Raw genomic sequence first — 17,523 nt, 5'->3', positions numbered from 1 at the left:
TGCATTTTGACGTTCTTTGCTCTTCCATAGCTATACCAATACCGAGAAAACGCGAACTCACTAACTCCGAGAAAAGAAGTGTCCACGAGTCACGACACACATCCTCGCTGAAAGAATACATACCGCATAGTCCCTGGCTTTCATTAAAAATCATCGCACACGATACAGTCCCAGAAAAATCAGCAAAGGGTTAAAGGGCTCCGCACACGTAGCTTTCAGCGGGAGCACTCTCCCGCGATTTAATAATGCTAATGACTTGACCTCGAACGCCGCCGCATTAATATTCATCGGGCATTTCTCTGTTTCTCTCTTTCTACGCGATTCCGACGAATGCATCATTTTTCCGCGCGCGGGAAAGCGCAGCTGCCGCGTGTATAATTCATGACCCCTCGGCGATCGTCTCTCTCTCTCTCTCTCTCTCTCTCTCTCTCTCTCTCTCTCTCTCTCTCTCTCTCTCTTCGTGATATAAATGAAGTCGTAAAAGGCGACATCGATGATCTCTTGCGCCGCGCGCGTGTGCCGCGGCAGCGTTGATTTATATTTCGCCCGATGATTAAGCGCGCCTGTCGCTCGGGGGCTCTCTCGCCCGATACTCTTTATTTTTTCCGCGCAGAGGCTGCACGCGCGCGTCTATACGACATTAGGAATGCCTTTGAGAATTTTTTCGAAACGACTCGACAACTTCATCCCGCGCGCGACGGAGGGGAAAAAAGGCCTGGTCTTACACGCGAGTACGAGTGTCGATTGGAATCGAAAGTGCCGCGCGACAAGACGTCTGAATTAACGAAGAGCTCGTGCGCTAAACGAGCCTCTCGTTCTCGCGTCCGTGAGAATAATCGTGACGTGCGCGCGCGCGGCTGCATGGCGAATCAATTCTATGCAGGTCGTTTACGATCCTCCTTAAGGATCCGCTTCAAGACCCTGCAGCAACTCGCGTCTTCAGCTCCCGGCGCTGCTGCAGTAAACCCGCTGCTGGAAGGTGTTATATAGCTGCTGCAGACTGCGCGCTGGCAAAAAGCGGAAACGGAACGGCTTCCGCCGCGCTCTAGTTCCCCGAAAGTTCCGGGCGTGAGACGGAGGAGGGACCAGAGCTCTGCAGAGATGCACTTGACTCGGGCCGAAGAGAGAGAGAGAGAGAGAGAGAGAGAGAGAGAGAGAGAAGGAGGAGAACTACTGTGGCTGCTGCTGGGTGGAATTCCTTGTGAATAAGTGATGCTATGAGGTAAGAACGAGCGCGCGGGAGAGGTGTGTAATGCCGAGAGACGATGGCCGATGAATTTATACTCGTCGCTTTGTGCGCTGCCGAGGAAGATGTTGTTGGCGGACGCACTCGGAATTCTCGCGATTCATCGTCTCTGTTTTGATCAGGCCGATGAATTACTCCTTCCATTAGCGCGCACTCAGGAAATTTTATTACGATGCGCGTCGAAATTAATAAATTAGAATCGCTCGTAAAACAATTTTTCCCGCAGAACCGCAGCCTGTTTAACGTCGAGCGTAATAAAGCCGAGTGTCGCCCATGAAAATGCCCCGCGTTATGTCACCTCGTATCCTCTCCCGGCAAATGTCAGAAAAAAGTACACATACTCCCCATATAATAAAACCCCTATATACGTACACACGCATAAGTCTCTGCGTTTTCACTTTGTCAAGCGCGACGAGAAAGAAATAAACGAGAAATTATCGCGGGAATAAATTGAAACTGGCCTGACTGCGGCATAAATTTTTAGCGGCGATACGAATAGAGAGCGCTCGCGAAAACCCGCGCGCACGACGGTTTTCTAGCTTGGCTTATCTATCCACGGTGGCGCGACGCTCGTGTCCCGGAGTAAACACTCTTACTTTAGACACACACACTCGTCCGCCTCGAAGGAACAATTGATTTATGGATTTAGAGTAAGCTCGATTTCGAATTCGAGCTGATTGCGAGGAATGCGCAGTGCTGCTGCAGCTACACTTTCTAAAAGGAATCCGCGCGCGGCTATATTTAGTTCTCTATCTATATAAACACAAACACCGTTGACGTCTCGTTTTATCTCCGGCAAACTTTCGGAAAAAAAGAGTGCAATTCGAGCCTCTCTCGGACACGTAACGCACGCGATATCTTTCTCTCTCTCTCTCTCTCTCTCTCTCTCTCTCTCGGGCGAACATCGCGGGCCGGCGACTGCTGCACAAATAAATCAATACACGCGACCGGCTTGTTTTTCATACGTCGCCTCTGCGTTATCTTGTTGCACTTCCGGCCGCCTCGTGCGGTCAGACGTAGAGAGACACTCGACTATTAATGGCCGCTACGTTGGCAGCTTGAAAGTTTCTTTTTTAACGATTCGATGCTAATGCCGAGCAGCTCTCGGAGGATTTACCGTATCGATCGTTGCCGCGGGAGGTAAAACTATCCAACGATCCCCGGGGATTCGGGCCGAACGCGGAGAAATTTAGACGAGGAGCGCCTTGTTATGATTATACGCTAATCTGTCTCGATAATTTCTCCGATACGCGCGTATCGATGCTCGTTTCTCCGTCCGAATCGCAGAAACGTATATACGGAGAAAGTCGCCGCCGAGTTTTATTCTATATTAATCTCGAGCGATTCTATAATTAGCGCCGGCGATTTATTCATGTGTCATAACAACGGAGATTATAAGCGAGAGCGCGTTTCAATAACCGCAGCCGTGCGCGCGTGTATTTATCGTTATCCGACGGGCATAAGGGATGTATACAGTGTAATGCGTTACTGCGCGTGGACGAAAAAATCGGAAAGTTAATTGGACGGGGCAAAGAACGAAATTATAAGGTATAGAGTCTCGCCTGTGGCGGCTTGTACTGCACGGGAGAAACCCACACCCCGAGTAATTCTATAATAGTCAATTGATTGTCGATACGCCGCTGGAGATAGAGAAGCCCAGTCGGAGAAAACAAAGTGAGATCGCGATCGTATCACACACACACATACAGAGCTCTATACGGACAGATAAATCGCGGATACAAGCATCCATAGGGGAGCAGAAAAGTCGCCGCTCTCTCGAGATAAATCGGAAATAAATAGCGAGCGGCCCATAAATCGGTCGATAATTACGCGCTTAATTAATTGACATTCGCAAGCCAGAGAGAGGCAAGGTGAAACAGAGTAATCTCGGCTGTTTTGTACGTCTTCGTTCACCCGTAAGTACGACTGCGGCGGCGCTGATCCCTTTTCAAGTTCGCGCGCTCGTTTGCTCGGCCAGAATCCTATTTGCTCCGCCGCAAATGTGTGCAAAAGGTCCGCGCGTGTACAGCTAGTTTCGCCTCTTTACGCAACGTGTGCGCGTGGGAAGCCGCGCATTTTTCATACGCGAGTACGAGAGAGAGGAAGAGCCCCTTGGAATTAAAGGGGAATTAGCCGCGCGAAATATGCGGCTCGTGGATCGCGATAAGCCGCCCCCGCATCATCTCGAGTATAATAGTGTCCGATCGCTCGTGTAAGTAGCCGGAAGCCGCGCGCACAACACGGATTCTCTCGCAGTGTTGTCTCTCAGGTGCATACCGGTAGCGTCATACACACACATATATATACACACACACACACATACCGCCTCCGCGAATTCATAAGAGGCCTTTCTTCTCTCCAGCTCTCTCTCTCTCTCTCTCCCGCGAGATTTTTCTCCGAACAATGCCGGTGCGGGGGCAGTTTAAAAGGCGCGAACTTTGTCGCGCGCATGCGCAGCGGCTGTTCTTATCTAATCGGCGGTCTTATCTTTTTGATGTTGAAGCCCGAGAGGGCCCTCTTTTCAAATTACGCGGGCTTCCGACACCGAGTTCGCCGTGTGTTGTGCAAAGGGGTATTCGTCACACACGGTATTACAGAGAAGAGGAGGCGAGAAGCCCAGTCGGAGAAAACAAAGTGCGAATCCCAAGCTGCCGTGCGGAATTTTAGGTAGCACGATTTTCTCATTTTTTAACGTTTCCCGAGTGTCGAGGAATTTACAAATTGGATAATAATAATTATGCGACCCTCGAGACTGTTTAGAAAATACGAGCCCGCGTGATTTATGCGAATAACAATACCGGAATAACAGACGTGTATACGAGCTGGGATCGTAACCGCAAACTCATTTTCAAATGAAGCTTTATTCTTTTTGTCCCGCAGCAGCAGCAGCCTCGAGAAATGAACCGGGCGAAATTTTACGAGTGAATTTTTTTTCGTCGAGCTGACGAGAGATTCGTTGATGGAAAGGGAGAAGCGGAGAGAGAAGCGAAGTCGGCAAATTTACAACTCGAGAAATAAAAAGCGCTCGCATACCGATCCGCGCGGCGGCGACCCTCGAAATGAGATATTATTTTCCGCCCGTGACATTCCAAAAATCGTTACGCGTTTTTTCCGCATCGGCAGCCTCATTTCCCGCTAAACGGCTATCCACTCCTATACCGATCGCTGAGTCTGAATAACCGCGCGCGTATAATAAATACGTTCCCGCGCGCTCCGCGCTTGCGAAAAAGAGCTTAAAGCCTGCGCGCAATGCTTCAACGTCCGCCTTTTCCTTCCTCAATCGTAAAAGAGCACTCGCTCGCTCTATACACCGGCGGCTTTTGCAAAAAAGGTGGCACACGGAGAGCGAGCGAGCGAGCGAGAGAAGAAACTCGCCGGGGATCGGTATAATATATAATGTGTACCTCGCTGGAGGAGCGGTGACCGTTCATCTTGCCGTCACCTCCGGTAGTATCCCATTACCGCTCGGCGCGGATCCTCTTCTTCCGCTAACTCGGCGACGGGGACAAGGTCGTCGTCCTACTCTCTTTCTGCTCTGCCGATTTTCACCGGTTGACATCTACCGATCGCTCTCCTTCGCGCTGTATAGTGCACTTCACATTCGAATTCGAACACCAGTTAATTCTCGCTTATTTACGCACATCCGCACGATTTTAATCCCGATGCACTTCACTGCAGGAGAGTCGAGAGAAAAAAAAGATCGGCATTGCGCTCGGTTCGGTTTCGGCGGACACACGTGCTCGCACACACAGCAGCAGAAGCTCTCGGGCGAGCCGAAGCGATGATCAAAGCTATCGGCCGGCTTCGATCGCGCACTAACTGCCGCCACAGCAGCAGCAGCTTCTTCTTCTTCTTCTCGGTTCGTTCGCCTCTGTGCCACTCGCGCCTTATACGCACGACGCAACGCCGCCGCCGGGATAAGGCTGCAAGCGCTTTTTTATTGAGAGTTATCTCTCTCTCTCTCTCTCTCTCTCTCTCTCTCTCTCTCTCTCTCTCTCTCTCTCTCTCTCTCTCTCTCTCTCTCTCTTTCGCTGTCCGCGTGTTTGTTATTAGAGCCGACTGCTGAATGAGACAATGAGCGAACGTCGTCGGCAAACTCTCCGCCGATATAACTCCCCCCGTTTCAATTCACGTGACGCCGCTGCCGCAGTCCACCAAATCCATAATAGAGCAGTTCACCTCGTCACCCCGAGCGCCGGGTCGCACATCACGTTATCCGTCCATTCATCCCCATCTCGGATAGAGAAGCGCCGAAACAAACAAACCCCTCTCTGAAGCGAACCCCGGCACACACACACAACGCACGTCCTCCGGCACGGAGCGCTACTCGCGGACTGAATGTGCCGGCAGCCTACGCTCGCGCGCGCGCCGCGCACACCTATACGGAGTCGCGCCGGCTGAGTGTTGGTAGACCGCAGGTAGAGGCGGTCGAACGACGAATAGCTGCCGCGCCGCTGCCCTAACAGAGAAAGAGAGAGAGAGAGAGAGAGAGAGAGAGAGAGAGACTCTTGTGTCTTTCGTGCGCCCCATTTACGCTGAAGGATTAGAGCGATGCCTCGAGGATATTGTACACGCCAACCGGCTGACTTTTCGCGCTACCCTTTGATTTTCTCGCAAGCGCCGGGAATTGACGTTTCAGGCGTTTGCTGCCCGCTGCACCCCTCGGGGCTGCTTTCGATCTGGTTGGTGGGTCAAAAAACTTTTATCGACGTGTGCTGCTCCTGTTTTTTTTCTAGTCGAGCTTTCATTCGGATGATGAAAGCTCCTAGAATAAAAGCCGTGGACGTGTCGTTGCGAGCGGCTAATTGAAACGGATCGATCCCACACCCCGTTGCTGGCCTTGAACTGGAAAATCAGGATAACCCTTGCTGGAGCTTAATCAGCTTGAAAGCTCTCCCTCTACTGTCCGATCGATGCGACACGGATCGCTGCTATTAATTCGACTCCAGGTCGAAAATCTCGACAGCGTATACGGGGCTGCATCTTCTCAGCTACCCCTCGTTTTACCGTTTCCTCTATCCGCGAAGCCCGTCGATTCTCCGGATTACCGAGAAGGAAGTCATTGGCGCGAGCGACTCTACGTATATAGACTCGGCCGGTTTTTCTCTACGTCTCCGAGCGAAGCTTCTTCTTCTTCTACTTCGCAGTCTCTCCGTATGCTGTATACGTGTGCGCAAGAGGGTCGGATCGTCTTGGAGACGTCCTCCTACTCCATTGTGGGCAGTGTTCGACCCCAGGGGAATCCCGTTACGCAGTGCTATAGCCCTCGCGGTCATCGATTTTCTCGCGCGCGGTTTCGACACGTGCCGAGATGTCTCCGCTGCCGAACGTCAATTTGCGTGCGCGAGAGGAAGACAGTGGGTACGTGACGCCGTCGCTTTTTTCGAGCTCACCAACTGCACGTGGATCACTTTCTTAATTATTAATTAATCGACTGCAGAAAGCCGGCCACTTTCACGGAACAGCTCGAGTACATCCTCGTACAGCGACTAACTCGCTGAAATGACCGGGTAATATTCACTTCAGGCCTCCAATAAACTCTCCTCTCTCTCACTCTTCAGATTAAAAGCATCGCGTTTCAATTTCCCGCGGCGCGTCGCTCTCCGGCTCGTGATACAGTCATCGAGAAAACTCGAAGTGCGCTTATCATTAGCTGCCCGCCTTGGGCTGCAGAAACGTACAAGCCATTATCAGAGACGGCTCATTAGCGAAAGTTTCGCGGGCTCTAATTTGCGGTCATCGTCGTAGGCTTCGGGAGAGAAAATACAGGGATGTGAACGGAGAAAGAAGAGGGGAGCAAGAGTTTAGCTTTTTCTTTGCTTTTTCGGGCGGTGTGTGTGTGCGCACGCGGGCAGCTGATTACACGAGACGCTCCTTTATTTGAACGAAGAGGAAGAGGGAGAGGATGAGTCGAGCTGGCGGTGAGGTCTGACGGACGGACGGACGATCGTGTGCGCGCGTTGTTGTGTTTTTTTCTTTCGCGAGCTGAGGCGACCTTGAGTCTTTCGGAATTTCCGAGAAAGTACGACGCGCTGCCTCTTTCTGAAAAAGAACTCGATGATTGCGAAGCGTAATAACTCGCGTAACGTTCTCGCATCGTACGTTTTTCAATCGTCGCTTAGAGTACGTGACGTCACGAGCCGCATAGAACAATCGATCCCTATCCCACGCGGCGTACTACGAAAACCGCTAGCCTTCGCAAACAATAAGCCCAGCTCGGGGGAAAAATCGGATCGCGCGCGACATCCAGGAAACAATGTCACCTCATCCTCGATAGCCAGCAGCGGCAGCAGGAGCACACGGTAGCTGCATCGCATATCCACGCGGTGCATCGACCGGCAGCAGCAGCAGCAGCAGTACACCTCGTCCTCGCCAAGTACGAAAGTCGCGGTTACCATAGCGGGGGTTCTCTCTCTCTCGCACTTCGGGTTTTGTAAACAGGCCGCAAGAACCGGGGAAACCAGACGCGCAGTCGTCGAGTGTGTGTACCAGGTGCGTCGGTTCGCATTAACCCACGCGCTGCTTTCCTTACGGCCGCGAGAAGGATAGATCGACTCTATGTGTGTATGCGCGCGTATACGACTGTACGTGTAATGGTCTCTCGCTCCATCTCTCTTCCTCTCGAGACTGGAAAAAAGGAGCAGCAAGTTGCATATAACGCGAGGTCACGATGAGGAAGCTTATAGTCGCGCTCTCTCTCTCTCTCTCTCTCTCTCTCTCTCTCTCTCTCTCTCTCTCTCTCTCTCTCTCTCTCTCTCTCTCTCTCTCTCTCGGTACTCGCTCTTGGAACCGGCAAGAATTTGCCCTCGTCTGCAGTCCAAGAGAGAGCAGAGCTAGAGATGGGCACTCGGATGACGACGACGAGACGAGTATCGCTGCGAGATCGCCCCGCTGGATCATGTACGAGCGAAGGTCACACGTGCGCATGCACGATAATAAGGTTGAACTCTCTTCCGTGCTACGTGTGCGGGTGGGTCGCAGTGAGGCTACTGGCCTAATTAGGCGATATCGATTTTAGGTGTCGTTCATCTCTCTTTTACATCGCTCTAGGTGAATTTATTACGCGCTCTACATTTTAAGGTTGCCATTAAATACATCTAATGACATTTTTCGATTGACCGAAATCAACCAATCCAATTTTTTAAAAAGAAATTTTACGGCAATGTACAGGAGTTTCGCGCACGAAGAACTGCGCGATACATCGTATAGCGTATGCAAAGCACCACACAATATCTTTCTAAAAGGCTAGAAAGCAAATAGCGAGCGTAAGCGATATCCTTTGAGAGAGATCCAACAATGCACATCTATAAGCTTTTGCATACGAATGTATTCCGCGACTGTACGAACTTCCTACACACAGCGACGATCTAAAAATAAATATCTATGCACTAAAGGAAGCAAAACGCGTAACAGGGTCGTTTATAATGAACGACACACAGACGTACCCAGACGTAATAATATATGCCAAACTCGCATTAACCCAAATCCGCCACAACGCGATATAAATTCCTGCTTATATTGAAAAACAAGCCCCGGAGCGGAATTACTCACTCCCCCGCGCGTGGAGGTATAATACCGATGAATCCAGCAGTCGATGGCAATATTGTTGAACCAGATCGTTGAAAATTAGCGCATACGCATCTAACGTAAAAATGGCACTTCGCCCGCATCAGGCGTCGAGGAAGAGGCTTCCGATGCCGTATACACGTAGAGGGGACGAGGTGTATAATAGAGAGTCCATCGACTCCTCCCTCTATGGTAGCATCGGCGGCATCCAGCGCACGACCATCTTTGAGAAAACAAGGACGTATACCGGATTTTTCGAGTGCGGTATGCCCCTCGGCTGCAGTTTCTCTCTCTCTCTCTCTCTCTCTCTCTCTCTCTCTCTCTCTCTCTCTCTCTCTCTATACCTGGAACTTGCGGAGGCTGCAGCTACTGCTGTGTATCTTGATAGCGTTGGCACGCCAAGGCGATTCACGCTCTCGCGGAGACGTCGTCGTCGTCGTCGTCGTCGGGGGTTTGTCTCCTTTTGTAAACACGATCGCCGCGGCACGACGCTCGGGAGGAAATTTATGCGCATAATGACGCCGGAGGGAGGAGATGCGCCAGCCGCACTAATGTAGACGTCAGTGTGGCCGCGGAGATAAGGGCGGCTCTCTCTCTCTCTCTCTCTCTCTCTCTCTCTCTCTCTCTCTCTCTCTCTCTCTCTCTCTCTGTCGGTTATTATTATTTTACAGGATGCTTACGTAAGACGCTCGCGCGCGCGCGCGCATCCAGCGCGTGTCTCTCACGTTCCGGCTCGCCCTTATAACGGCGAACGAACGAGTCTCTCTTGTATGGGATATAGGCAGAGAGCGGAGCGCGCGGTTTTTAGCCGCTTTTATCGGGAATCGCCGCGTATGTATAGGCTACCGTTGTCGTGTCCGCGCCTTCCACATACACGTTTATAGCCGCGGACTGGAGAACGAGAATGTGCAGCGCACTGCACCGTGGGTATGACACGAGTAGGCAGAAAAGCCTCCTGTATAGATGCGAGCTTTGCATTCTTGCGACGAGATTTTGATAGATCGCTTTGGGAACGTCGTGCACCTGCAAGAATTTGCTCGAATATCGCGCAGTTGTAGGAAGTGGAATGAAATTATTCTTGCAGGAGACTTGCGCGTTATACATACCGCGTTGCGTCATCCAGATATATAACGTCAGCCATTATCAGCCCTCCGGAGGAGGTACCATGTGCAGTTACGAAGGTACAGAAAGGAAGGTGGGTGTAAGGGAGAATTTTATTGCGATGGCGAGAAACCCGAGACATTTGCAGCTTTTACGCCGGCTCGGGTTTTATCGAGGCTCTAAATTATCGACGCGCTGGAGGGACGAATTTTTTTCCTCTTTTTTATTTAGCAGCTGCACACGACTCCCTGCGTCAAAGCTCGTCGCTATCCGGTATTTTAACTGATGTCCGTACAAGAACAGGCGTATAACTGTCTCGGAGTTCCGCAAGTCAAGCGTAATCTGGAGGAAAGACAATATGCCAGGGGAGTCAAAGTTTTTGGAAGTGAAGCGCGCGACTCGGCGACGTCAAAACTTTTCTAGGCCACTTTCAATTTTTCAATCTCCCGACCAGCCTGTATACCCGGTAGAAAATTAATGTCCGGCCCATTCGCAAAGTTAAATTACTCTGCGACGTGAATTTTCAACTATTGTTTCAGCGTTACACGACTAGCGCGCAGATTTTCTTTTAAAAAGAGAATCTTAATTTATTAGCCCGAAATAATTTAAATTACAAGCCCTCATAAAAATACGAGAATGATGTCTTCCCACAGGAATAACTCTTTCATACTCGATTTCGCGCACGGTCCCGGTCAGAGGTGCAACAACCGACTGGGTACCCAGTCATACATAGCATGCGCCAGGTGTCTAGGTGCTTTGATCCAGTCTTAATAGCAGTTAATTATTAAACAAATGTTAAACACGAATGTCACATGGGAATCGCTTTTTAATCATCAAAATTATCTAGAAACAAAATTTTAATATCAACTGATCCAAAAAAGTATAAGTGTCAACCCTACACTAAAGTGCGTATTTTGGTTGTATTTTAAAAGCAATTTTGACATAATTTTGTACACTTTCATACATTTTTTGGAAAAAGTATAGTTTGCGTTTATTTCGATAGGTGTCAATAGAGTCTGTTACAATGCCGCTACCCTAAGCGGGTCTTGGGCGTTCTCGTCCAGATCGGACGGGTGGGTGCCTATCACCACTACACAGCGCGTCCTTAGGTTGCGGATAGAGGAACAGCCTCTGAGAAAGAGGTTAGCTGCGAATAAATTGAATAAGCAGCCACGGACAGCCGATAGGAACAGGCGTGGGTGTGATGAGCCCACACTGTCGAACGCATTCATCTAGAAACACTACGCAAGCACCACAACAACAAAAACACTTCACATTATCTCTTATCTCTCAATCTATCTCTTTCATCACACATTACAAAAATGGGCAAAAATCCTGCTGCCGAGGAGGATGCGGGAGCGATGACAACTGCCCAGAAAGGGGATGTATAGAATGATTCGTCACCTGGTCTTACGCGGTAACGATGCCAGCGAAGGCGCGGTGCCTTGCAGGGGGGCGTTAGGATGCGAGAATGAAACCGTAGTGTATCTGACGACGAATTGACACTGTCCTCGTCAAAGTCGGAAAGCTCTCATACTTAGTTCTAGAGAGGTATGGGGGTTATCACCTCTAGAACGGTGGACTCACCTGCGATCGGAACAGGATCCGAAGCGCGCGGGTTTAACATAACATCATGGCTCAAAAAAATCAAATCCGAACCAAAAGGGACTTAAGGGTCGGAACTTGGAATGTTCGCAGTCTATACAGAGCAGGTGCGTTTAAAGAACTCTTAAAGGAAGCTGATAGGTACAATCTAGATTTGGTAGCAATACAGGAATCGCGGTGGCCAGATGGCGGAGTACTAGCATCGGGTAACTTCACGTACCTCTATGGGGCCGGGAGTGGGGGATCTCTAGGCACCGGATTTCTCGTAAGCAAAAGCATCGTACATTCGGTTAAAAGTTTCAAATCCGTCAATGATAGGCTCTCGTACATCATTATCGAAGGTGAATAGTATAGATATGTATTTGTTAATGTACACTGTCCTACGGAGGACAAAGAAGAAGAAGCTAAGGATCTCTATTACGAAACTTTAGAGCAGGTAATCGACCAGTTCGCGTCTTACGACACAAGAATAGTATTAGGCGATTTCAATGCTAAAATAGGTAGGGAGGAAATGTTTAGGCCTACTATAGGTAAGGAAAGCCTGCACGAAACCAGCAATGATAACGGTATTAAGGTCATAAATTTCGCGGCGGCAAAAGATCTTATAATCAAAACTACGTGTTTTAAGCACAAGAACATACACAAGGCAACGTGGACATCGCCGGACGGGGCCACACAGAACCAAATTGATCATTTCCTCATTGAAAAAAGACGTCATACTAATGTTCTTGACGTAAGGGCTTACAGAGGGGCAGATAGCGACTCGGACCACTTCCTAGTAGTAGCCAAATTAAAAGCTAGACTAGTAGCGAATCAAAATAGTAAGCGAGCAAACAAGGTAGAAAGCTTCGATATTGAGAAACTACGAGATAGAACAGAGCGAATTAGGTACCAGATAGAAATTAATAACAGGTTTCAGGCACTTGAAGAAGCAAACACATCGCCGGAGGGGAATGACGAACCGAATAGCTTATGGGGGGACATCGAAAAAACGGTAAAAGAGGCCGCAAACAAAGTACTGGGTAAAAAGAAAAAGCCAAAGAGCAAACCATGGTTTGGCGAAGAGTGCGAACTCTGGTTTGAAAGGCGCAAAAAGGCTAAATTATATAGCTTACAAAATAGAAGCGATAGGACCGTAAAAGAGTATTCTAACGTAAGGAAACAGACGAGCGCGATCTACAGAAATAAGAAGCGGGAGTATCAAAAGAATCTTATTAGGAGAATAGAAACTAACAGTAAGGAAAATAACCCCCGCGAAATGTACAGAGGGATTAACGCCATCAGAAAGGGTTTTAGGAGTAGAGCGCAATTGCTGAAGGACGAAAACGGGGACCTCGTAACAAATGAAAACGAATTACTGTCGCTGTGGAAAAATTATTTCGATAAATTATTAAACGTGCACGAAAATAGGGAAGAATTAGGGGACGAAATTCACACTGCTGAACCCTACGTGGAGGAACCGAGCTACCAAGAAGTAGAGGCCGCGATTAAAAAACTAAAAAACAACAAAGCCGCGGGAAATGACTCTATACCAGCTGAGTTACTCAAATATGGGGGCGTCGAGCTCACTTTCAAAATCTATAAACTAGTATGTGCCATCTGGAAAAATGAAACAATACCCGAAAATTGGAAGGAATCTCTCATTATACCGATTTTTAAAAAGGGGGATAAGACAGACTGCAACAACTATAGGGGTATCTCACTTTTAGCAACGTGTTACAAAGTTCTGTCAAACGTAATACAAGCTAAACTCACCCCATTCGCGGAAGATATAGTAGGAGATTATCAGTGCGGATTTCGGCGCAACAGATCGACGAGCGATCAAATGTTTACCATAAGACAGTTGTTAGAGAAAAAGTGGGAATTTTGCGAAACCATACACCAACTATTTATAGATTTTAAAAAAGTGTACGACTCTATTAAGCGAAGCAAAATGTATCAAATTCTAGTACTTCTCGGTGTACCGAAAAAACTTGTGAGATTAATTCAAATATGTCTGAACGGAAGCACGGGAAAGGTCCGAGTAGGCGGTAATGTATCAGAACCCTTCATGATACGCGATGGTTTAAAACAAGGGGATGCGCTCTCTACGGTGCTGTTCAACTTAACGTTAGAGTATGCCGTTAGAAAAATGCAGGTTAGCCAGCTGGGCGCAACGCTTAATGGAACAACGCAGATACTAGGCTACGCAGATGATTTGGATATACTGGGGGATTGTAGGGAAACGGTAGCAAGAAACGTGGAAATCCTCATAAAAGCGGTGGAGTATATAGGGTTAGAAGTGAGTGAATCAAAAACAAAGTACATGATTGTGGATAAGCTAGGCATCTGCAGAGGGGAGGAAGATCTCAGAGTTGGGAATTTTACTTTTGAAAAGGTTAGCGAATTCAGGTATCTGGGTACGACCATAAATGATAGAAACGAGATTAATGTCGAAATAAATAAGAGACTCCATTCGGGTAATGCTTGCTTCTACGCCGTGAGTAATTTACTTAAGTCGAGGCTGTTGTCTAAAAACGTTAAAATAAGAATATACAGGACAATAATACTGCCGGTGGTTCTGTACGGGTGCGAAACGTGGGCTCTCACTAAGCAGGCGGACAACCGTTTTAGGGTATTTGAAAATAAAGTCTTGCGAAAAATATACGGGCCGAAGAAAGATGAGGCAACCGGGGAATGGAGGAGACTACACAATGATGAGTTACACAATCTGTACGCGTCACCAAATATTAACAGAATAATAAAATCGCGCAGATTGGGATGGGCAGGGCACGTAGCGAGAATGGGAGACGACCGTACGGCAGCGCGTGTCATGAAGGGCAGGCCGATTGTAACGCGACCTCTAGGTAGACCTAGACGTAGATGGGAGGACAACGTAAAAGCGGATCTCGTAGAAATAGGACGGGTGGGTGTCGATCGGAGAGGTGCATCTTGGGTGGGGTTGACACAAGATAGGGCAGCGTGGAAGGCTTGCGTAGATGAGGCGATGAACTTTCGAGTTCCAAATGCCATGTAAAAAAAAAAAAGAAAAAAAAAGTCAATAGAGTCAAAATGGGTTTTCAGTTCGCTTGTACGAAAAAAAAACGTCGCTATCTGGCGGACACATTACTAAACCTAGTGTCAATTTTAAGTATATTGAAGTTAGTTGGATCGCTCGTTCAATATTAAAAAATTTTAATTTCCTTACTTATGCACGTCTTGTTTTTCAAATAATTTCGTTGGCAGTCCTGCAGGGTTTTTATAATCTTACAAGACTGCTCAGACAAAATTAATGAATAACACAACTTGATTATTTAAGGGATTTTTAAAACCTTGTTCATATAGGTAGTTTTTTATACAAGAGGTTGTTGAACGTCCTGGCAATATTGGCAGTAGTAAATGGGAAACTATGCAGGCTTGACTTTACAAAAATAAACATCGAATTTCAAAAATTAATAGTGTGCTTTCGTGTTAGTTCAGTTTTTAAAATGTCACCTGCTTTTGCCTGGGTACCCACTGCCAGGTTTAAAGTTGTTACGCCTCTGCTCCCAGTCGACGTACACTCAAGTCCGTGTACGCGTGTGTCCCTGACCCCCCCCCTCTCCTGCAGCTAATTATACTCGAAAATCGCATGAATAATTATTCAAATTAGCGCTGGCGCGCAGGACCAATACGAAAAACACAAGTCTTGCCGGGCGAAGCAAGAAATTGCTCTCTGCTCTCGTTCCTTAGAGAGAGACCAGTACGATAACGCGACGACAAGCGCCGTAAAAAAGCCAGAGACTTGCAATTTTTTTTAATAATTCTCGCATTAACCCCATAGCGGTATCCGTTACTTTAACATTCTCGCGCGAAATTTAAAGCACCTCTTCGAAGCATGGGAGTCGACCTACTGGTATAGCTGCTACTCTTTCATTCATCAAGTCGGAAAAAATGAAGAATATAACACGCAACCACCTTGTCTATCCACCGCGGCTCGTTTTCTCATTTCCAAACGTCGAGTGCGCGACTCGAGACGACGATTGCGCGGTTGTACTCGTGCATACACAAACACGCTGCGAAAAAAGGAAGAGACGAGACGCTGCAGACGGGAGAAGAGGCACGTTCTCTCTCTACCACTCGCCAGTCATCCTCGCTTTCCCGCGAGTGTATGTGTGTGTATGTTTGAGCTGCTCTTGAAAAACGCTCGCGCTGATTTTTCCCGGGTAAACATGCACGTGCTGGCCACACGCGGGTTCATCGGACTACCAAGCCGAGTTGGAATTTTGACCGGAAACTCTGCAGTCGGCAGAATTCAGCAGTAATCTCTATTTCTGAGTATGCTCTAGCGTTGCACTGAAATTGCATTATTAGACCATTGAAATTCTTCAAGCACCCAGTATGCACAGCAAAAAGAAAATACCAGAAATTAGGCGTAGAAAATAAGCATCAAGAGCAGCAAGCAGTACCTTTCATCTCCCAGTTCGGCGAACACGTCAAAGGGTCTTTGCCTCTCGCGTGTGTGTATATGCGGTAATCGAATATCCTCTCCCATATAGCGCGCGTTACGCGAATCGACTGTACACCTATAATACCCTTCTCTCTCAGCTCTTGTTCGAGTATTGCAAGAAACATCACGCGCGAACGATTTTATGTATACTATAAACCGACGAGGGGCTGTACACCTATATATATATGCTGCAGAAGCGCTGCAATAATAGCTCGCGGGCAAGTTTTTGCGTCAATCGCTTTTCGAGCGCTGCGAGCAGTGTGTAACGCGCTCTCGTGTTCCAAGTTTAAACAGAGTTTGATGTGGAAATTAATAGGGCTCCCGTTTCGCCGAGCGCGATGGTTTATATTGTTGCCGCGCGGGAACGGAGTACGTCGTCGTCGCCTGCGTTGCTGTTAGAATTTTGAAATGTAATTTGCAGTTTCGGCTTTGCTCGTTAACTGGAGTTGGATTAGAGGGGAAGTGTGTGATGCGTTTGGAAGCTAAATGTTTGAGACGTTTTAAAATCAAGGTTTTTTTTTAATTGATGAATGGATGGAAGTACTCACCTTATCTTCGCAGGCCTTGTGACAGATGTACTTGCAGACTGAAATGAAAAAGAATCACGGATTCATTTAAATTAAAATTGCAAATTTTAGATTCTTATTGAACGCACTTTAAACTACTGAACATTTTAGGTTATTTAGAAAATCATGGTATGGCAAGTACAAGTGACGTTCACTGCTTCATCGACTCTCGGTTAAAGTCTTCGTGCTTACTACACGCGTTTCTACTTTACCGACTTGCGGAACACGTATAGGTGAAAGCATGGGGGACTTACCTCGACAGCAGGATGCCTGTTTTATCACCGCCTGGTGACACAGCTGACATGGTCGCGGCTTACGTAGTCGTTTGGTACGGAAGACGTGACATTGCGGCTCGAAATCGCTCTGTAAACAGAAGATCAATCGTATATTAATTTTACGAATATAAATTTTCATAATACCTATAAAGATCATTTCCAAAGTAAAAGAAGAATTTCAAACAGACATTACTCTCACGATCAGCAGCCGTACGGAAAATTGAATGAAATTGGCCCGGACGACCCGCCGCGCGCGGAACTAGCAGCCTCCAGTCGCGCGCATCTCGCGAGATAAATCCCCCGCGGACTTGCGCGATTACTCGCACGCGATCTCGCGCTGCGCGCACATTCCGCGCGAGTCTCGAGACACCCTCGTTACTTTTCCTACACGCCTCCTCTCCTCCTCGTTGTTATGCCGCTGCTATCATGGAGCGCGAAAGTAAACCCGTAATTCGTCGAGCAAAAAAAGCAGTACAGAGTGTTTGAATTGCCCGCGGCTCGTAACGCGAGTGATGCAATGGAATAATCACTCGTTGACCTTTAATCTCTTGTCGCAATCGATAAAATCAATCGAGTGACAACTGACGTGTGTGATTGCGCCTTGTTACGCGGCTTTTTTAATCGACCGCGTGTTACGCGAATTTTAAGCCTCTTAAGTAGCTTAACTCGATTTTTGTCGCCGCTTTGCTGCTTGCA

General features: G+C 48.1%; 1 protein-coding gene across 12 annotated transcripts in view; it reads right to left on the bottom strand.

Moving 5' to 3' along the window:
- The window catches only part of LOC100118639 (tensin-1), a 149,511-nt gene that overhangs the window by 65,759 nt on the left and 66,229 nt on the right, over positions 1 to 17,523 (bottom strand). For 11 of the 12 annotated variants that reach the window (XM_031932731.2, XM_031932730.2, XM_032600291.1 and 8 more), the window contains exons 2-3: positions 16,807 to 16,915; positions 16,535 to 16,572 (exon numbers count right to left, since the gene is read on the bottom strand). In XM_031932731.2, the coding sequence (XP_031788591.1) occupies positions 16,535 to 16,572; positions 16,807 to 16,915 (147 nt within the window). Of the gene's footprint in view, positions 1 to 4,650; positions 5,582 to 16,534; positions 16,573 to 16,806; positions 16,916 to 17,523 lie in introns of those variants that run through there. The other variant, XM_031932734.2, reaches the window with a different exon arrangement.

Source organism: Nasonia vitripennis, chromosome 5 (genome assembly GCF_009193385.2).
Source record: "Nasonia vitripennis strain AsymCx chromosome 5, Nvit_psr_1.1, whole genome shotgun sequence".
NCBI lineage: Eukaryota > Metazoa > Arthropoda > Insecta > Hymenoptera > Pteromalidae > Nasonia > Nasonia vitripennis.
The sequence above is the reverse complement of the archived record's forward strand: the minus strand, read 5'-3'. Positions and strand labels throughout refer to the sequence as shown.